Here is a 21,841-nt window from a genome sequence, read left to right on the forward strand (position 1 = left end):
AAGCATGGACTGTATGCGGTTGGGGGCATGTCCTTCATTTCAGAGTTGGGCTCTTGGCCTGCAGAGGCCACTCTCCAGCTGCCCAGCTCTGAAGGCAATGCAGAAACACAGACACACACCCCATAATAGCTTTGTAAGCTCCTCTACCCCCTCCTATGACTCTCAGGTCGGGAAACTTAAAAACTCACAGACTCTAAGGTCAGAAGGGACCATCAGGACCACTTAGGCTGAGGCTTATTTGAACATTCCATCCTTTACAGAACTCTTCTGTTTCCATCTGTGTAGGACACAAACAAGAAACCAAGACCTCACCCTCCTGCAGCAGGAGGCTGGTGGCAATCTGAGGGACCAGTCATGTTTTTAAGGGGTGAAAGACTTTTAGGGGGTCCTCCAAAATACCAGACAGAAGCCAGGGGAGCTGGTCATCCTTACACAGCAGCGAAGACATGAGCAAAGCATTGTGATACCCAGTCACAGCAAAGCCACATTAAGAAAACTGAAAACTTTGTTGTACATTTAGAAGGCGCTCTAGTCTGATGGGAGGTTACATATGGATTTGAACTGGAAGTCAGAGCAGCAAGCAGCAGCCTGGAAGGACTTTGGTATTTAAACATCCAGAGCACATGCTGCAGCATCTTGTGGGTCCAGCTCCTTCCAGGCAGGCTTAAATAAGCCAAGTGTGCTTGTTAATGCTGGCTCAAACTAATGTCTCTCCTGTTGCCAGTGATGTTCACCAAGGTAACCACCTGTATAATTACACCTCTTGGGATCAGGCTGAGTTAACACAGGAGTCAGAGATGAAGTCGTTCATCGGTGTTGTGCTTCTTCTGATAGACGGCAGCTGTGACTAAAGTGGGGCCACCAGGAAGATGCAACAATGGCTGATACACCATGGTAAAATCGATGTGTTCCCCCCCGCCCCCCCACTGATGTGTTTTTCAACTCTCTTCGTTTCAACTCTGTCCCCTGCCCAAGCCACCTGGCTCTGTTTTGCTCCTGCTGTTCTACCAGACACAAGAGCATCCCCTCTCAAGCCATGGAGGCTGAAGAACTGACTGACCTCATGGCACTAATTTCCCTCCTCATTTCCAGCTCTTCAATTGCATTTAAAGGAGCAAAAATACACACTTGTGCAAAGGGAACACCAGGAAAGTGATGACCAGGGGTTCCTCTGATTTTTTTTCCATCCACGGGCAGACTAAATTTTGTTCTGTGCATGAAGGAAACACATGCTGTTGGTGGTGGGAGCTTTGCTAATCAGCTGGATTGCACGTGAATTTCTCTGGGGCATGTGCCCGAGCACTCAGCTTACAGGGAACGTCGGTCATGACGGTGGTTGACACAAAAGGAACAACCGCAGGTGAAAACTCAGGACTGGTCTATGCCCGTTGATTGAGGCTAAGGGCCTGATTAATTACAGCATGACGTTCGGGCTCAGTTTGCAACCCAGGCTCTAGGGCCCTGCAAGAGAGAAGGATCTTTGCAGCCTGTGCGAAAAAGTCTGCATCATCACTGACCAGCACCGCAGCCTGAGTCAGCCAACACATGCCAGCTGTGGGTGTCTGGCTGCAGTGCAGGCAAACCCTACGACAACCGGCCATCACCACTGGAAGAAGAGCAGTCTGTGCAACCGTAAACGTGAAAGCAGGGATCTGCATAACAGTCAGCAGAAGGGCCTGAGAAGCCCTGCCCCAGGGACACTAGATTACAGGTATATCCCACAGAGCGCACGCTGCTCACAGGGGGACACCTGGGCTGTGTCTACACTAGCCAAAAACTTCTGAATGGCCATGCAAATGGCCATTTAGAAGTTTACTAATAAAGTGCTGAAATACATATTCAGCACCTCATTAGCATGCGGACGGTCGCGGCACTTCGAAATTGATGCGGCTCGTCCAGACCCCCCGAAGGGACCCCGCCTACTTCGAAGTCCCCTTATTCCCATCTGCTCATAGGAATAAGGGGACTTTGAAGTAGGTGGTGTCCTTTCGAAAAGGAGCCCCATCTGGACGAGCCGCATCAATTTCAAAGTGCTGCGGCCGCCCGCATGCTAATGAGGTGCTGAATATGCATTTCAGCGCTTCATTAGTAAACTTCGAAATGGCCATTTGCATGGCCATTTCGAAGTTTATGGCTAGTGTAGACATAGCCCTGGAGATTTCCTGATGCTGATTCTTTTCCAGGCAGTCTGACTTATATTTGTATTAATAGCTGCTGCGCATCTATTCTTCCTCTTCCCACTGCATCTCCCCTAAGATTCCTGGCACTGCTAGTTTAGCGCCAGTGCAATTCCACCAATGCTAGCAATGGATGCAAGTATTGATACCAGCATGACATCTAGCTCTACACAGGAGCCCGTAAGCCCTCTGCGTTACTAGTGGCGATAGACAAATCACACAAGAAATCAGAGGGCGAATGCAACTTGGCTGTCTGCATCCATAATCCAGAAGGGTGATTCTGCTCATTACTCCAACAGCAGCATGGGGGCATGTTCTGAGGAAACAGGCTGATTTATTTCATGGAGAGGATGACCTTTCCTGTGGACTTGCGCTGGGTTACACGGCTAAAGGCTTCGTTCACCTGCAAGCACAAAACCTCAGCTGTAAGGGCAGGTACTCACTCACATCCACAAGTGCTAGTTGCTACTGTAGGTACTTAACCTTCACTGGGCACGGTGCAATTCAAAGAGCTCAACCCTGCACAAAGGCACCACAGTTTGTGAAAATACACATGCCGGGGTTTTAATTTACTCACCAACAGCAACGACAGATGACAGGGCTCACAGGATCTCGGCTGATCTTTGAGTTTAGAGGTAGCACTGAGGCGCGGATCAAACCTGGGTGCCTCCTAGTTGTAACTCATATTTCTCCCTTCCTAAGAGGCAGAGGGGCAGGGTGCCGGGGGAGACATAGCTCCCCTGTGCTTGAAATGGTTTAATCACACACAGGGCTTACAATTTGGTTTGATGCCTCTCAGCAGCCCCACTATACAAACTATACCAGCACCCCAAACAGGGCTCATGCTTTGAGCCTTCCCATCCCTCGGGGGAGTGCTGACAGCAGCCCACCAGGTCAGACAGCTTCTTCCTTCTACTCAGTCTCCCTCACAGAGCTGTCAGCCCGGCCAAAACTGGGCACCTCGGGCAGAGCTTTACCTCTTCCAGCGCGAAGACTGCGCCCACGTGAGGTCGGATCTGTCTTCCCTGACAGTACCGAAGAGCAGAGGAGAGGGAGGATGAGAAAACAGGGAAGTCCTCTTCCGAGTAGCGACCCCAGAACACGCCCAAGGCAGAAACGTTCTTCAGAAGCAGCAGGTTGGCTGGCACAGAGGGAATTTCTCCTCCAGCAAAACCTACCACGATAATCCTGCCCTCCCAAGCCAAACTGCAAGGGGGAGGGAAAGAAGAGACAAAGTTAATGAGGAAGAGCAAGAACTTGATCAAATTCTGGTCTCACGGGGGCAAGGGAAGGGTGGGGGAATCGCCTTTTCTACCAGGATTTAACCCTAAATATAATACAGTAAAGCCTCGATTTTACAGACCCCGATTTAGCAGACTTCTGGCACAATGGATGTCTGCCAATTGTTGCTGAAGTCCACTGGGGTTCATAAAATTCTAAATCCCGCCCTCTGCCCCCACAAAAAGCAGGGCAACTTACCAGAGCCACTGGAGAGGCCACTACTGTGGCTGCAGCGGTCCTCGCTTCCAGCCACTGCAGTTGGCCGTGGCTGAACTGTCCAGCACAGCCTGGACCGCAGCCGCAGCCACCACGTGCTCCTTCCACCAGGAGTGGGGTGCAACAGCACTTGTGTACATGCCCCACCTGATGGGAGGAGCATGTGGCAGCTCCAACGGCAGCTCCTTGAGGCAAGGGCAAATATCTCCAGCTACTGTGTCGTCACCTCCAAGCTACGGCGGAGCGCCTCTGGCCGCAGTGGTTCTGGTGAGTGGCCGGCATTTGGGGGGTGGAATCGGAGGGGGGGAGGGCACTGGGGCTGGGAAAAGGAGTGTGCAGAAAGAATCCAATCAGAATTTGTCAACCACAAGGGGAACATCTGGGCCAGCCACTGCCAGGTCGGAACACTTTCCTGGTGGCCTACAGAGAAGCTGGCTGGCCACATGATATTGACTAGTCTACGCTTGTCTCTAGCTTTCACGTGGCATTAAGGACAGGGGAAAAGATACTAAATATTTTTCTGCTGTTGCTCTTCCACAAAATGAGAAATTGTGGCTCTCCATGAATTGATTCTGCTCATTAGCCAGCGAGAGGCTTTCTCCCAGGCGGTACTGAACCAATGCCCCAGCCTGGGGCGAGGCAGCACCCCCTCCTTCTGAGGACAAGTGAAAAAAATTGAGGCCCGAAGTATCCACAGTCATTAAAGAGTCCGGGAAACTTTTTCCACAAGACCCATGTGCCCAAATTCTAGTCTGCAGAACTCCACGCTGATCCCGCATGGTCCCTGGTTCTTTCCCCTGGATAATCTTGAAGCACTCAGGAGGAGGGTCCCAGGCAGGGTTCCCTCTAATTTTTTCCATCCACGTGCAGAATCAAGTTTGTTATGTGCACCAGGGCATGTACAGATGCGCACCATCAGTAGAAACACAGGCTGCCCAGTGTGGGCAGCTGTGCACACTGTGCTACTCATCTAAGCAACAGCTGAATCTCTCCTGTGCAGTCACCCTAGTGCTCAGCTTACAGGGAGCGCTGGTCACAGGAGACCACACATCTCGCACAACTAATGCATGTCATTGAGAACACGACCGGACTCCTATTTCAACACACCTTTGTAATGCCACCTTGAAGACATCCCCTCCGACAGCATCAACAACGACGTCGACCCCTCTGTTATCTGTGAGCTTCTTCACCTCCTCCTTTAGGTTCCCGTGGGTGTAATTCACGCTGTGGGCTGCACCCTTTTGCAGGGCCAGGCTGCATTTGTGATCGCTTCCAGCTGCTGCTATCACCTGAAAGCCAAGAAGGAACCAGCATCATTGTCTGATCCTTACTGCTGGGAGGAAGTATGAGCTTTCCAGGCAGGAGCTGTCTTTTGGCTGGGTTTGTACAATGCCTGGCATAATGGGGTCTGAGCCTCCCAAGTACTATGAGAACACCAAAAAATAATAGAATAATAATAGTGAAGGCGTCTCTGCTCAGAGTGACACACTAGTTGCTTTGGCACCATAGTCCAGGGGTTCCCAACCTTTTTGCTAACACGGACCCCCAAATCACACCCCATCTCCCCCCGGAACCATCCGTGGATGCCCATCAAAGCCAATTCTAGCTGCTACGTACACTTCATTCAATGAAAAAGGAAACCACAACATAACTTTTCAGACAGCAATTAACAACACTGGAAGATGTTTCATTTAAAAATAATAATTGATTGTAACTTTGCGATCTATTTAAAATGCACTTTCCAACGATCATTTACTTATCTTTTATTTCTTTCATGGACCCCCTGCAAGAACCTTGCAGACCCCACGTTGGGAATCATTGCTGTTGTCTATTACGGCACCAACAACTTTAAGCAAAGCTCTGCAGTAATGCATCTTCATGATAAACTCTATCTAGATCATGTTATCATCCACTGAAGAGCAGCCGCCGGCGCGATGGAACCCAGCAGCAGCCGAACTGCACACAGCAGCACTAGGTAATGACTTACAACCAAAAGAGATATACAGTCCCAGCGGCATTTGAAACTGGGGTGAATTTAGAGAGACGGCCACCCAGGAGGAGATTCAGAATCCACCTACTTGACTAGCAGAGTGCCCACAGACATCCACAGTGGGCAGCTAGTATTTCTACCGATGGTGCACATCCGCACACGCTGTAACAAACTTTATTCTGGCCATAGACGGAAAAAAATATAGATGGACCACTGCCTGCCACCTGCCAACCAGGGTCAGAAACCTGACCCCACTGCTCTTAGGCAGCTACCACAAGCTTCTCTTGGGAAATGCTATATTAGCGTGTGTATTATGTTTGAGACACAGAGCTGGGTTTATTGGATTACCAGCCCCTCTAACCTTACAAGTATCCTGGGTTCCATCCCTCTTCCCTTGTATCGCTCCGCTGAAAACTCACTGCTACACCTTGGGCAATTCCCATCCTCTGTGTCCTTCAATACGTACTTCTTGAAAGCAGACAAGAATACTGGCCTACCTGGTAAGATTTAAGTCATTAGTGTCTGCAGAGGTCTTTGAATGCCCAGCTGGAGCGGGCGGTAGAAGGCAAAGTCATTACCAGAGTGGGACCCACACAGAACCCGGATTCATTTTAAAAAGGGAAATACCTTTGCCTTGAAAATGTTGGCGGCCACATCCACAGCAGCAAGCCCCATGGCTCCAGCAGCTGCGGTCACTAAAACCGTTTCCCTGAGAGAGAGAGAAATAAATGGCACTTCCTTTCACATCAGAAAGGCACTGCGTTGCATGCCTGTCTGCGACCACCACATGATCTCCCATTCATTCCGAAGATGAAAGATATCCTTGAGCCTCTTAAAATATTCCAATAACAGGCTGACCCCACAATCCATTTCATCTGTAAGAACATTCCCCGTCTTCAAGCTATTCTCTTTCCCAATCCCAGGAGTAAGGGGAGCTTGATTTTTCCCAAACACCAATCCATACCTGGGTGAAATGAATCACCCCATCCCTCCTTGAATGTGAATCTTCTATGTTTCAAACTGAAGTGATCTGATATGAGATTACAGACTGACCCTCTCTCATTCAGCACCCTTGGGATCCAACTAGTGCCAAATGAGAGAATTTGCCGGACCACAGGAGGCCAATATTTTCTAACACATTACCAGTACTTCCACTGCTTACAGGGCTCTTTGAAGACATGTAGGGGTAAATTAAAGATAAACAGCATAGAACATTGAAAGCCAGGATTGGTGTCTATAAGCAAACTTTAGGGACCACTGGAGACTTGTCCACATCCATGACAAGTGGTTGTTCAACTACCTAAAATCTTGCCAGATTATGGATGTTGCTGGATTAGAGAGGTCCAACCTGTACCTGCATGTTTTCAACAACTTTACAAGTGGACATACATATACTCCAGCTCAAGTATAAACAGCAAACAATGCGGTTGTCAGAGTTGGGACAAGAATATATCGTTATCTACGCTGCAGGGAAAGGATGGTTTTGCTGAGAAGGCACAAGAGTTGGTGCTGGAGGCTGTATTTAGCTCTGCCACAGACTTTGTGTGTCAGTATGGGCTAGTCGGTTCTCTTTATGGTTTCGTTCCCTTCACCTGTAAAATGCCAGCAACACTCATGTAACTACTGGGGCATTTGGGGGCCTAATTCAAACATATTTGTAAAGAGCTCCAAGATTCTCCCTCAGAAGGCGGTATGGGAATATAAAGGGTTATTATAATCCAGCTGCTGGGAAAGCAAACACAGTATAAATCTCCCTATTTCACATAAACACACCCTTTCAATGTTCTGGAAAACAGTCCCATTCAGGGCACTTCCTGTTTTCCTAGCACAACCAAACCTTGACCTGGCTTTCAGGGAGGGTAAGAGGACACTGTATACCAAATTTAGGGGCCCTCACTCTTACCATTTAGGAGCATTTTTTTGAACAAACAGAAGCACAGACTCACATACTGAGGTACTCTAAAATACATATATAGATGATGCTTGGGGGTTTTTTTTTTTGGTTTTCTTTTTTTGCAAATGAAGCGCACACTCCACAAGGGCTAAATATCATTACTGCTGGACACGTGGCATGCTTTGGATTCCTCTGACCACTTACCCTGGCTGGGTGCGTGCTCTGTGTTCCAGGGCCAAAATGGCTGTGCCATAAGACACAGGCAATGCCGCAGCTTCTTCATAAGAAACTCCTTCTGGGATTGGCCACAGTGTCTACATGACGAAACACACAGAACAATGCGTTTAACCCCGAACAGGTATAGAGGATGATATTCTGTCTTTTCCAATTGCTTTGAATGTGTTAAAGAAGGACGTCATCAAGCTGTCCTTCATGTTACTCTACATGAAACGGTTAATTTCATTCAAAAGCATTTTAATGCAATTTTTTTAAATCAGCCCTTTCTCTACTTCCAACACTTCACCAGAGCAAACCCCAGCCCATGGCAGCAAAAGCAGGAGAACAAACATCACGAAGAAAGGTACAGGCTGGAAGCTCTCACAAAAGCCTAAGCGACATGAGACACAAAATCTTTTGCAACAACAGAAGGCAAATGTATATTTAAATTGTAGTTACCTTCTGATCAGCTACGAACTCCTCAGCCATTGCTTTAGTGCGAGTCACACCAATTACCCTGTCTCCCTGCCAGAAAATCACCAGTGGACAGTTGTTACGATAAGAACAAACACTTGGTACTGCCCCTCTCTTTGGATTAAGTCTTTGATCTTCCCCTAGAAAACCAGAGCAACACAGGCTAAATCTGGTAACAGTTCAGGCTGCAACTGCACTAATCAGACAACCCAGTCCCACTGTTAGTTCTTTTCCCAGATCCTTATTCCCCTCTCTGATGGGACTTGCTTTACCACCACCTTCCTGCACACACCTCCAACCCATCGAGCAAAGCTCAGAAACTTCACAGATCCTATTATACAGGCCGCTTACACAGTACCCCAACACTGCCCCCTCAATACACCCTGATCAGGTGGGAATCCATTCGTAGCCCCCGCACCACTATATCTCACCTACCTCCTGCACTGTGCTGACGTTCGATCCCGTCTCCATCACCGTCCCTGAAAACTCCATTCCTAAAGCAGGAGAAAGTCATGCATAACCCACAGACACTGAATTAAGCTGTTTCCACAGCTGCACTCAAGCACTGCCCTCTGCAGAAGGAATCTAGGGGTCTCCCCTACTCAGGACTGGAGTGGGGAGAGCACAGAATAATGGGTTCAGTTAACATTAGCCTGGCATGACAGACGTAAGCAGCCCTGCTCCAACTGGTTGGCAAAGATATTGCATTGCTTGGAAAAGATTGACATGCCAGAGGAAAGCTCTGGGTAAGCTCAGAGGCTTGTCTCTATCACTGACAGAAGTTGGTTTAATCATAGATATAACCTCAGCCACCTTGTCTCTGTAAAGGTGCTAAGAATCCAGCTGCTCTTTGATTTTTCACTCTGCAAAGGGCTACATTTTCCAAATTACCAGTCACCAGAGTATCCACAATGGCCCAGGTTCAATACAAGATACGGGATACATTCGAAGCAGTGGGTGGCTGCTTTAGAGACCTCAGAAGCAAAGCTGCTAAGAGGCCAGAAGGTGGCACTGTGGGAACATGGATGGCTAATTCTGGCGAATGGATGACGGGGAGTAAAAGTAAAGCCTTTTCTAAAATTATGCTAAAGTAAAAGCTCTGTCCATGGCTGTCTTTCTTCAGAGAGGTTCTTATGGCATCCACGCAGCTGTTAGCTCCCCAGCTGGCCAGAGCTGAAAGAGATATTCAAGCCTGAAGGTTTTACCACAGCAATCCAACACAGCAGAGGTATTTTGTGCCTACAGCTACAGGAAAAGGAGGTTTAAAATGTCAAGCGTGGACAAAGCAACGCACATGGAATTGTCCCTATAGCCTTTATACTTTAAAGTGGTGGATCTCAATGGGGTACATGCATCTCTCCAGGTACATCTACATATCTGCCTAATTTTACAACAGGCTACTTAAAAAGTACTAGTGAAGTCAGTGCAATGTAAAATTTCATATAATGAAATTCTTATGTTATACTTGTTTGTACTGCTCTGTACTGCTTTGCAAGTATAATATTTATACTCCATTTGATTTTATACAGGGTAAAAATGAAAAAAAAGTTTTCTGCACCAGTGTGCTGTGATCCTTTGGTATTTTTATGTCTGATGTCATAAGTAGTTTTCAAGTGAGATGAAACGTGGGGATACACAAGACAAATCAGACTCCTGAAAGTAGTACAGTAGCATGGAAACCTTGGGAGTCATGCTTTAAGAGGAGGCACAGTAACCTGCACTGCATTGGTGGGTACTACGAATTCCTCAGCTCTAACACCAGTTCTGCTTCTGAGTTGCCACATGACCTCGGGCAAAGCATATATCTTCTCTGCTTCTCACCATCCCCATCTGTAAAGCTAGTTTCTTTATAATTGCCAAGCTTTCTTGAGGTCACAGAGATTAGTTAGTTACACTTTGCCCTGCATTTTGAAAACACAAAGCTCTGTATAACAGAGGTGATAAGACACGGGGGGCCACAGTGAAGCCTGGTCTATCCTAGGAAAATCCAACAGGACGGAAGTAGCACACTTGAATTTATAAGGTGCTAAACCTGATTTAGAGAGGACAGGTGCAAAATGGGTGTTAGCTGCACATGGTTAAGGCTGGGGCAGTGCCTAACTGGTAATAACAGGAATGCTGGGGCTCAGACACTAGTTTTACTTTCATAACTGATGCTGCCAGCCAGAAGTTCCGGGGCCATGAGCTGCCAAGCCTAAAAATGCCGGGGCCCAGTCCTGGCAAGCCCTGGCACAAATTAAGCACTGAGTTGGGGGCCGAGATACACAGACTTTTTCTTCCCCAGAGCAGCAATACAGTATATAATAGAACCCCTTGAAAGTTGCGCGTATCTCAGTTTAATGCGACTCAAGATGGTGGGGAGCAGTTTCCTGCCTCCTGTGAGCAGTGGAGAGGTGGGAGCAAAGAGGAGAAGTGCGCACTGCTGTGCTGGTCAATGTCCTGGCTCCCCCACCACAAGAAACACAAAATTTGACATGCACAGGTTTGCACAGGAACGCAGCCTCCACGTAAGTCAGGGGTCTACTGTGCTGTACAAAACCAAGGAATGGACAGTCACAAGGATGCACCATTTGGAGTGAACAGGGATCCTTCTTACTGCGGGTCATTCTTTGGGTGGAAGGACAAAGGAATTTTTAAGAATGGAAGTCTATTCTAATCCTCTTGTGCCTGGGAAAGCATGTTTAAATATTTTCTTCCTTACAATACACCTGTTGAACAGGAAGATAACCACCTGGAGTCTGCTGATCTGAAACCAGTGAAGGCCAGAAACGTCCACAATTTGTTCCCATCCTATGTCTCTTTATTGCAGGATAAGATGTCCATGGCACACAGAAGCATCACCCCACTTGGCATTAATTAGCCAAAGGCTATGCAGCACCTATTACAGAGCTCTACAGCTTTATTCCCCTGGGCTGCCAATCTTCCCACCTCATTTACTGATAGGCTACAGTTACACTAGCGAGTTTTGCCAGCAAAACCCCAGTTTTGTTGACAAAACTAGTGGAGTGTTCACACACAAAATGGGATTTGTCAACGATATCTCGACAAAACCCAGCACATTCACCTTCTGCCTCTCCCAGATGAGGAAGAGCGCCTTTTGTTGACCAGTTCTGTCGACAAAAAAGCAGTGTGGATGCTCTGTGGGGTCTTTTTGTGACAGACAGGGCATCCACAACAACGAGCAGCCCTGTCTGCTGTGCTTCCAGGTGGCAGTTTTGTTGAGAGCATGGCCAGGCAGCCCGGCCTCTCCGTCAGCAGAGCGGAGCGCTCTTCTGATTGGCTTTTGTGCGTGGCTGCACTCTGCCGACAGTCTTGTCAGGAAATCTCTTCCGACAGTGACTTCTGTTGACAGATCGCTGTCGTGTAACCGTAGCCATAATTAAACACGACAGCTGAGCCAGTCATTCTATAACCTGCACAGATCAGACAGAGTGCTACTTACCAGGAGCGAATGGAAGACAATGCTTCTCCTGGTACAGACCTTTACATGCTAAGATATCAGCAAAATTTACTCCACAGTAATGGACGCCAACCCTGACCTGCAAGAGAGAAGGGAGCTTTCAAGCAACAGCAAAAGAAACACTTTAAATAGACGACTTCACAGCACTGGCATTTTAAAACAGCTCTCTCCTTTCTTAAATACTGCCATAATCCCATTACCATGGTACCCAGGTACAGCACATCCTTTCAAACATTTGTCCTCAGGACACTTTTGTATTATAAATGATTGTGGGATGTTTATTTTTTTGACAAGGTTCTGTGACACTCTCCTCAGGGCATCCAGAACTGACAGCCATGGTGTTACCCCAACTCAGCAAGGCAGCTTGGCCGGAGCTCGGATAGTGCGTCAGCACCCTGCCACCGCAGTCTGACAGGCTCACCAGCAGACTTTCTGAGACTGCTCATCCTAACCTGGCCTTGCAGGGAACAGACAGCAAACCTCAGCTCCTGAGTTCCTGCTGCATCCAGTCCCTCCCACTGGATGCCCACAAAAATGATATAGTTCATTGTCTCTAAAGAGATCGCGTACACACCAGCCTGTTGGCTTGCTGAGGACTCACACTCTACTTCCACACATGGCCCTGAGATGGCACACAGCAAAGATGAAGAGCAAGTTTATTTGCAAACAGAGATGTAAGGAATACAGAGTAGCAATGCAAAAACAGAACATTCAGCCAAAACTTAACTACAGCAAGCAACAACCTTTGACTAAACAGCTCTCTCACGTACATCATGCTACCAGAATCTCTAGCCCTCCTGGCTAAGTGAGAGATAACTAAGGAGCTCTCGCCTCTTCTTTTTATAGTCCAGCAAACCTCTGACATTTATTTTTGAAGTGTATTCCCACATTCCCAATTCCCCTCGCCTGCTTGTCTGTCTTGCCCAGTTCACTTCCCGTCCCTCCTGCTGACTCAGATATCAAGATAACGTCTACTGTCTCTGGTCTCACCTTGCTCACTTTTCGTTAGAGACAGGCAAAACAAATTTCTTTGATCTAGAGCAGGGGTCAGCATCCCCCAGCACAGGTGCCAAGAGCAGCATGCGAGCCGATTTTCATTGGCACGCGAGGCAGGAGCTCAGACCCACCTCTCCTCCCTGCATGCAGCGGGGGTGCAGAGATCCACAGGCACACACCACAGCAAGCAGAGCCACCGTGGGAAGGTGGGGACGTGAGAGCCCTGCCCACGAGCCAGCCAGCAGAGGTGGGGGTGTCCTCCCTCCCCTGATGACAGACATGGAGCCCCTCTGCCTCCCTCTTGCCATCTGCACCTGGACAGGGACTTTTTATCCCATCTGCCCCAGCCTATGCCCACTGTCTGGGATGGGGCCAAACCTTCTTGCTTTCCATTTCTGCCCTATCTTGCTACCTCGCCGAGCGCTACCACCATCCTTTGGGCAGGCAGTTAATTCCAGCGAGGCGTTTGGCGGTCCTGCTTCCCCAGGGCTGCCCAGTTCCTCCCCTTCAGCTCACTTGCGCCCCGCAGATGGCAGCCCCACTTCTGCATGCCAGGGCTCTCCCTCCAGCCACAGCTAAACCGTAGAGTTCTGCGCCTTCATTTAGTTACTAAGGAAGCTGATGTAAAAAGGACTATTAGTGACTTTAAAAAGTATCCTTGGCACTCAGACCGTACAGAGAGGTCAAAAGCTCAAAGTTCAGCCCTCTGGCTCGGAAAGGTTGGTGACCCCGGTCTAGAACTAACCTGTTTATCAAATCTGCCCCCAGAGCAGATTTTGGGAACGTATTTCCAGCACACGCACACAACTGTTTACACACCATTCATCCAGATTGCGCAATGTTATTAATGATCAGCACATCACCAGGCCTTTTATGATACCTCACTCAACTCACTTTTATTGTACAATAATATTCTATACAATCAGTTGTTTCCACTACTACTACTTCTTTAGGATTCAGACCAAGGGGTGTCTGGACCCTGATTCTCACGGTTTCATTATCAGCTGTTCCTTTCTATGGGCTTCTTGGCATCTTCACTTAAAAGGCATTTGTGTATATACAAGCAATAAGCATGGACTATGGATTTTCACCTGCTCTTACCTGGTCCCAGTGCTGATATAACAACAATTAGCACTTGGGCTGTATTTGTTCAAAGTGCAGTATGATCATGTACTAAACCTCCCACTATATCTGTGCAGTTTGCATTGCCACTGTATTACAGACAACGAACATGAGACTCAGACAAGAAGGGATTTAAGGTCACTCAGTCTTTGACCCGATGGTTGTGTTAAAGTCCCAAACCAGCCTCTCTTCTGAGTTAAATTTTATTCAAATCCAATCTGCACACAACCTTCATCTCTAAAGCTTTTCTTATTTGAGGAGGCAGTGTGGCCCAGTGCCTAGAGCACTGGATTGGGACTCAGGAGCTCTGCGTGCTGGCTCTGCCACTAGTCTGCTGGGTGACTTCAGGAAAAGTCATTTTCACCATCTGTAAACAGGGAATAAATGATGCTGGGCACTGAGCGCTACAGATAAAAAGGTTCTTGTACTATTAATGCAGTAGGATCGAGAGGCACCATGGTGCCAAGCGTAAAAACAGCAAGAAGCACTCCCTGTTCTGAAGAGCTTTAACGTAAACAGACAAGACAGACCAAGGTCAAGAGGAGAAACAGGGAGACAGCTGTCCATGGGAACCTGACTCTGACCCCAGGATGCTTTCCCATGGGCAGCACTGCCAAAGTCTCCAATCCTGCCACGAATGCTGCGTGAGTACGGGGGTCCACTCGGCTGACATTCAAAGCTACATCAGTGTCTCATGTCATAAAATCTTCAGGGCCAGAATCGCGTCTCCCTGGGGACAGGGGGCATCCCTGCACTCCTGAAAGGGGCAGAGCCTTGGGCAGAAGAGACAGGGCAGCCAGCCTTTAACACTGCCTGGCACATGCCGTGCAGAGGGCTCCAGCCACTGCAGCTCATAGCGATGGGTTTGTAGAACCCCTAGCAAAATGATACCATAAATCTGATTTGGATGTTGCAGTACCTTCCAGTAAGTAAATGAACAAATAAGTGAAGGGGTAGGAAGCGTGGCTAGATTCTGTCTGCGTGGCAGCAAAGATGAATCCTGGGGTGCTACTGACAGCTGGGTTGTGAGAAGAAAACCAGGGAGACACAGCAAGGGGCAAGGTGCCGTGGCTGAGGAGAGAGATGTTCGGGACTCCAAGCAGGGGTGGGCAGATTTTGGAGATGTTTAAGAGGAAAGACTGGCAGGACTGAGTAATAGCCCTGAGGTAGAGGAAAGAACCAGGAGCAGTAGGATAGCATCCAGCCCGTGAGCCTGACACACAGGGATGGAACAGGGTTTGCCAGCTAAATAACAACCACCTCTCACTCACGGTACCTCGTGGGGCTGCAGAGCAGGGGATGGAAGGTTCCTAATAACCAATGGCTTTGTCAGCTCAGTGCACAGCGCCACTCGATAGCTCCGGCATGACTGCAACACTTGATTGTTGTTCGGGGAAGACAACCCCAGAAGCTCTTTAACCCAAGCACAGCTCCTACAACAAGAGTATGCGCTAGTGTTATGCTGTGCTGTGTACCAGCCAGGTGCCATCTTCCCACCCCAGAAGCAGCTGCATTTTCAAAATCATTTTGGTTATAAAAGACAGGATTTTACTCAGAAAAGACTGCTGACTATCCATCGGAGACAGTCTATATAACCTCTCCATAAAGCGTTTGAGTTTGCCTGACTCTTAACTCTTAAAACAAAGAGGAAGAGAAGTTTACAGCTGATGAAGGAATCCAATGGCACCGAAACCAACAGTATTTAGATCATGGAGGTAGGGACTGCTCTCTGCTATATATCTGCACAGCACTTAGCACAATGATGCTGCTCTAGGTACAACACAACTAAGAAAGTTTGAGTTTAGCGTGGAGCAGGTGGTGAAATGCAGTCACTGCCATTTCTTAACTCCGTTGGTTCCTGAAGACAGGCTCCCTGGAGTTACCTAAGGTTTCTGTGCTAAAGGAAAACCAGCTACTCTCTACTTCACTGCCAAAGTCTGCCACTTATGAACCCTTAGATATCCTCTGTAACCCTTTCACTGCAATAGGTGCAGCACTGCCAGCCTGACGCATTCAAAAACCATGAGATTATAACTAAGCTATGGATAAAAATTGATGGGCATCTTTTTGCCTCGGGGGTTCAGCGCTTTCCGAGGGCTCTCAGAGCAGGTTTTCAGGCTTTCCTCCACAACCAGGAAAGCGCACAACTTGCTTTACAGGCACCCAAGACCCAAAGCTGGGGTTCTACACCTGATCCCCAGAGCCTAAGTTGCTGAGCACCTTTAAAAACACAGCACCGATGCAAACCTTAGCAGCACTGTTGCTACGCCGCAGCCTCACCCCCTGAAACCCCAAGGTGGGACCCCAGACAGTAAGAAGGGGGACTGCGGCTCGGAGTGAGCCAGGCCCTGGTGGGGACCACTAGCTGGGCTGTGCTTAAGAGGCAGGAGGGGGCACCCTGGGAGCAGGGGGGTGGCCAAGCCGGTGCAGGGCGAGGGTCGGGGGGCGGAGCAGAGGTGGGGATGGGGGTGCGGGGAACCCCGGGTGGCGCGAGCGGGGAATGCGGGACAGCCAGGGGGAGGGAGCAGCGACCGCCCCGGGGCCACGGGGAGGGGACCTGAGCGGGGAAGGGGGCGCCGGGCTCGGACCTGCCGCGCTGCAGCCGGAGCAGCCTGCCGGGCCGCAAGCCCCCGCCGAGCACCGCCGTCATGCTGCTCCGCGCCGGGCAGCCCGCGCTGGCTTCCGGGGACGGGCCCCGAGCCGGCCTCTACCCGCAGCGCCGCTAGCGCCGCCCAGCAGCGCCGCCCCGGACACGGCCACGTGCCCTGCACGCTCCGGCCGGGGTGGGAGCTGGGTCCCCCGGTCTCCCTGAGCCATGTGCCTCGCCCCGCCCCTCCTTGGCCGTGCTCCTGCTCTTCCGTGCAACTCTGACAGTAAGGCAGCTGCGGAGCCTCCTTGCCCCCGTCTTCCAACGCTCCTGCCGGGGCCTGCTCCTTCTGAGCCACTGCTGGGCCCCTGCAGGTCCCCCAGTCCCGGGAGGACGTGTGGAAGTGTCATCCCATGCAGTGAAAGGGAGGCTGTATTCCTAGGGGGGTCATATCTCCCTGGGCCAAGTATGGGACGGATGGTCACCTTGAGTAGTCAGTGTCTTACCAGGGGACTCATTGCACTTTTAGGGTATGAAATATCACTGCCTTGCCCTGTGAATTCAGCTGGGGGCTGTGGAGAGAGGTGCTGATCAGTGACTGCCCTTCAGTGGCTATGTCTACGGTACGGTGATCTTTCAAAAAAATAAGAAGTCCTGTGGCACCTTATAAACTAACATATTTTGGAGCCTAAGCTGTTGTGTGCAAAGACCCTCTTCATCAGATGCATCTAATGGAGGGGGCCTTTGCCCACGAAAGCTTAGGCTCCAATATATCTGTTAGTCTGTAAGGTGCCACAAACTTATTGTTGATTTTCAAGATACAGACTAATTCGTCTACCCCTCTGATCTTTTGAAAGAAGCCTTTCCAGAAGATGTCTTCTGAAAGAGCTTCTTTGGAAAGAGCGCATCCACACACAAAAATGTGAATCAAAGGAGTGATCTGCACTTTCAAAAGAGAGCAGCCACACAACTCCTGCTCTTTGGAAAGAACAGGCCAGGGATCGAAAAATCAGGTGCCATGAGAACTGCTCTTTTGAAAAAAGATGGCCCACGGAGCGTCTACACACATTTTCTTTTGAAAGAAGGTGCTCTTCCTGAAACGGGAGTGGGAGAGTGCTTTCAAAAGGAAAGCCGCCATCTTTCAATTTCATTTCGAAAGAGCACTTTTTGGGTGTAGATGTTCCACTGGGTATTTTGAAAGAGCCCCTTCTTTCGAAAAATATTTCAAAAGAACTTGCTAGTGTAGATACGGCCAAGGAGAGGCTGTTCTGGAGAGGATCCATTTAGGGCAAACTGCTTAAAGACAGAGCAGAATAAATCATTTCGTTAGTCTTTAAAGTGCTACATTTTTGCTGCTTTGTTTTATTGGCATACAGACTAACACGGCCACCTCTCTATTGCTTAGAGACAGAGCTGCCAATAGGCCAAGACTGGGGTTGTTGTACAGTACACCCCAGACCAGTCTCAAAGAGGTTATGAAAACCATTCTCATCAACTGAAATGGCCCTTCTGATCCAAAAGGACCAACCACACCCCCAGGTCAATTTATATCTTAGAATCATAGCTAAAAATCACACTGTGCCAGTCCCTTAGAGTATAAATTCCAAAGGTTTATTCATAGATGGAAGGAAAGAAGGAAAGGTGACAATTAAAATTGTTAAAGGAATTAAATACATGTAACAGTTGTAAAATTCTTGGTTCAGGTTTGCACCAGTGATGGAATATAAACTGCTGACTTAAGTCAAGCCTCTGGCACACATCTGCAGCTTGGAAGGGTCATTCAAACTTTGTAGCAAAGATCCTCCAGAGGTAAGAAGCAGGACTGGAGACAAAATAGAAGGGTTTACAGGGTCTTTGTATCTTCTCCCATATTAGGATGGGGAATCCTGTTCTTGCTGTGGAAAAGCACAGCAACAAGCTGACGTTTGGAGTCACATGGGCAAGCCGCTTGTCCATACATGACTCATTTCTTTACAGGTGGAAGCCACTGCTCCCATGCCAGTCTGAACCTTCACAGGAAAGTTCATAAGGGCTACGTCTGCACTAGCACACTATGTTGAAGTAGCCTATTTCGACATAAGAACATCGAAATAGGCTACTTCGACGCGTATTGTCTACATGTCCTCCAGGGCTGATGCCTTCAACATTCAATGTCGAAGTAGCGACGGAGAACGTCGAAAGGAACTGCCCCGAAAGGAAATGCGGAGCGTCCACACACACAAGTGCTCCCCGTCGAAATAAGGGACCAGCAAAGCCCCAAGCCGCTCCCTTAAAGGGCACCTCCCAGACACACTTGGCTTGCACAGCAGCAGATCCACAGAGCCGACAACCGGTTGCAGACCCTGTGCATGCAGCATGGACCCCCAGCTGCAGCAGCCAGAAGCCCTGGGCTAAGGGCTGCTGCACACGGTGACCATAGAGCCCCACAGGGGCTGGCCAGAGCGTCTCTCAACCCCTCAGCTGATGGCTGCCATGGAGGACCCCGCTATTTTGAAGTAGCAGGACGCGGATCATCTACACACGCCCTACTTTGACACTGAAGGTCGAAGTAGGGCCCTATTCCCATCTTCGGATGGGAATAGCAATTTTGATGTCTTTCCGCCTAACATCGATTTCAACGTCGAAGTAGCACACAGCGCATGTAGACGTGACGCGTGCTATTTCGACGTTGTACTGGATACTTCAAAGTAGCCGGATGGTGTAGACACACCCCAGGTGTAGAATGACACCTCCCAAGGCCCATTGTCCAGCCAGTATTTCTATGGAACTTGAATAGTCCCTTCACATTTCTGGACTGAAGACAAAATCCAGACTACTCTGGCTGACCTCTGTCTAGCCCATATATTCGTTTCATCGAGTCAGCTCCACATTCTAGAACTTCCTCCGCTCACACATACATGAGCAAGACTCTTTGGGCAATATTTCAGCATCTCCTACCATCCATTCTCACACGAAGACCAGCTTTCTCACACGAAGGGCCAGTTAAAAAGCCACATTTCAGATGATGGTCCATGGTCTTGGGAGACCATGTGTGAAGAGGAGACAGTCAGGTCTATCCAATTATTCTTGCCTTTACTTTTTAACAAGGTGGGAGGGATAGCTCAGTGGTTTCAGCATTGGCCTGCTAAGTCCAGCGTTGTGAGCTCAATCCATGAGGGAGCATTTAAGCATTTGGGGCAAAAAAAAAAAGGCTGAGGGATGATGATAGGTCCTGCTGTGAGAGCAGGGGGCTGGACTCAATGACTTCTGAAGGTCCCTTCCAGCTGTATGAGATAGGTATTTCTTCACTTATTGAATGGGGAGGATTTTACTGATCTATTGTGAAGGCTGCTGGAGGCTGGAAGCTTTACTTTAAAAGGTAGGAGCAGCAACATTCCATCAGGAAGGCAGTCCATATTGAAAGGAGAGAAATAAAACAGAAGCAAGTCCCCTGGGCTTAAAATCAAGCTAATTGTTTCTGATGAGATTCCTTTTTTCCATCCTGACACTGTTTCACTTTCAAGGTGAGCTGAAATGATGCAAAACTAGAAGGAAGTAACATGTCCATCAAACTAAACAGACCTGCATCTCCTCTAATGTGAAGGTTGTATACACTGTTGAGTGCTGCTTATTTTATATCCATAAAAAGGCATCAAGATACCTTTGATGTAGTTTAAAAATCTAGTATCTAATCTGTCAATCTAATCTAATCTGTCAAATCCAGTGTGGGATAATCACAGGATGACTGGCTCCTTTAGAAGGGAGTGGGGACCAATGAATCTGGATTAGTTACTTATTGCCTAGCTGGGCTTCAGGGAAGTCACCAGAGCCTTATAACGGGGGGAGACGGCTGCAGGTGGTTGGCAGATTTCCACAAACACTACAGGGAGTAAGAAGGGCCACGGAGGGGCCTGACCCAGCAGGGAAAATACCAACATGCCATCAAGAGGTGCTGGGAGAGTAGGAAGACAGACCCTCTGTGAGGGCAAGTTGGGCCCAATAGAAGTGGGGATGAAGACCATACAGGCCTGAGGTCTATTTTTGTGAGATTTGGGGTAGGAAAGCTGCCCCAGCCCTTCTAGCTAGAATGGAAGCAGGCTTTTCTCAGGGAGAACCCTGTACGCCCTCTGCTGGGAGATCAGCCTCACCAGGAAAGCCTCCTTCGCTCGCCCTCATCCTTTCCCTGTTCCTCTGGCGCCTGGTCTTCAGCATGAAGATGTGAGTGAGTCACCTCCCACCCACCAGCCTTCCCCTTGAGCTTCCCATCTTAAACATCCACAGGCAACTTTCTCTGCTGCTCACTGGCCTTCTGATCTTTCCAGCCCTGGCCCTCTGGCTTGGGGACCCCAGTCAGCGAACACTTCTTGCAGCTTCCTGCCTTCAGCAGGGACCAATCCTGTGGTCTCTGACAGCTGTCACCTGCACTTCCCATTGGGTCTCTTTCTCTCGTCTAGGGCCCAGGGTCCTTAAGGCCAAGTAAGAGGCAGCTGAGGAAACACAGGTGCACTGGCAAGCATCATCATGTGCCTGATACCCCTTGCCGTCAAGCTTGAGGAGTGAGTGACCTGCCAGAAAATGGTGTTATCCCACAGGCACCCCACAATACCAGCCATTCACTGCAGCTTCTTCTTCCCCAGTATCTTAGGGGTGCAGGCTGCTCTAAAGCCCAACATATGTACATACGTACCTCATAGAGTTGGAAGGGACCTCGAGAGGTCATCGAGTCCAATCCCCTGAACTCACAGCAGGACCCTGACTTTTTTTTTTTTTTGTCAAATCTACCCTACTCCCTTGAAAGGCTCCCTCAAGGATTGCACTCACAACCCTGTGTTAACAAGCCTCATGCTGTGACCACTGGGCTATTTCAGACGAGAAGGATGGGAAGGGGATGAATCCACAGGAAATGGAACTTCCAGGTTGGCCGTTCCTTCCCCTTTAAACTAAGGACACTCCAGCTGCAGACCCTTCACTGGTACAGCACTGTTCAGGGAGAAAGAGGTGATCTCTCAAAGAAGCAGGCTCCAAGACCTTATGGGTCTAACACATCACTTTTCTCTAGGCTGTTAAACAGTGATGCAAGGAGGACAGACTAGATGAGCCACAAGGCTCGTTCTTGTTTTCTAAGCAAGACTATATCCCATCGTCTTCTCAGACTGATGATCTACATCACACCTCTCTTCCCCTGAATAATTGCTGCCTTTCCCACCGATGTGGAAGTTTGGGCACCCCTCACATTGCTGGGACATGTAGCTGTGGGCTAATGAAACAGGAGATCGAAGTGTAGAGAGAACAAGTTATCACAAGTTAGCGTTTTCTAGACTAGTGTCTGCTTTTGCATCCCAGCAAGGACACTATTGCTTTAATGTAGTGGGACATGAAAGGTTGGAAAGGGGGAAAATGCAATGAGAAACAGCTGAGTGCTACAGAAATGTGTCTGTGTGTGTGTGTG

General features: G+C 48.9%; 1 protein-coding gene across 1 annotated transcript; it reads right to left on the reverse strand.

The window, feature by feature from the left end:
- Positions 1 to 2,051: 2,051 nt before the first annotated feature.
- LOC142017740 (quinone oxidoreductase-like protein 2) lies at positions 2,052 to 16,548 on the reverse strand. Its single transcript, XM_075002930.1, has 10 exons — positions 16,415 to 16,548; positions 15,103 to 15,259; positions 11,691 to 11,787; positions 8,684 to 8,742; positions 8,234 to 8,299; positions 7,763 to 7,872; positions 6,292 to 6,373; positions 4,782 to 4,963; positions 3,155 to 3,383; positions 2,052 to 2,580 (listed from the first exon to the last, which is right to left on the reverse strand). Exons 1-10 carry the CDS (start codon positions 16,474 to 16,476, stop codon positions 2,512 to 2,514), a joined length of 1,113 nt encoding a protein of 370 aa, XP_074859031.1. The 5' UTR covers positions 16,477 to 16,548; the 3' UTR covers positions 2,052 to 2,511.
- Between the last annotated feature and the right edge of the window lie 5,293 nt (positions 16,549 to 21,841).

This window comes from Carettochelys insculpta, chromosome 9, assembly GCF_033958435.1.
Source record: "Carettochelys insculpta isolate YL-2023 chromosome 9, ASM3395843v1, whole genome shotgun sequence".
Classification (NCBI taxonomy): Eukaryota; Metazoa; Chordata; order Testudines; family Carettochelyidae; genus Carettochelys; species Carettochelys insculpta.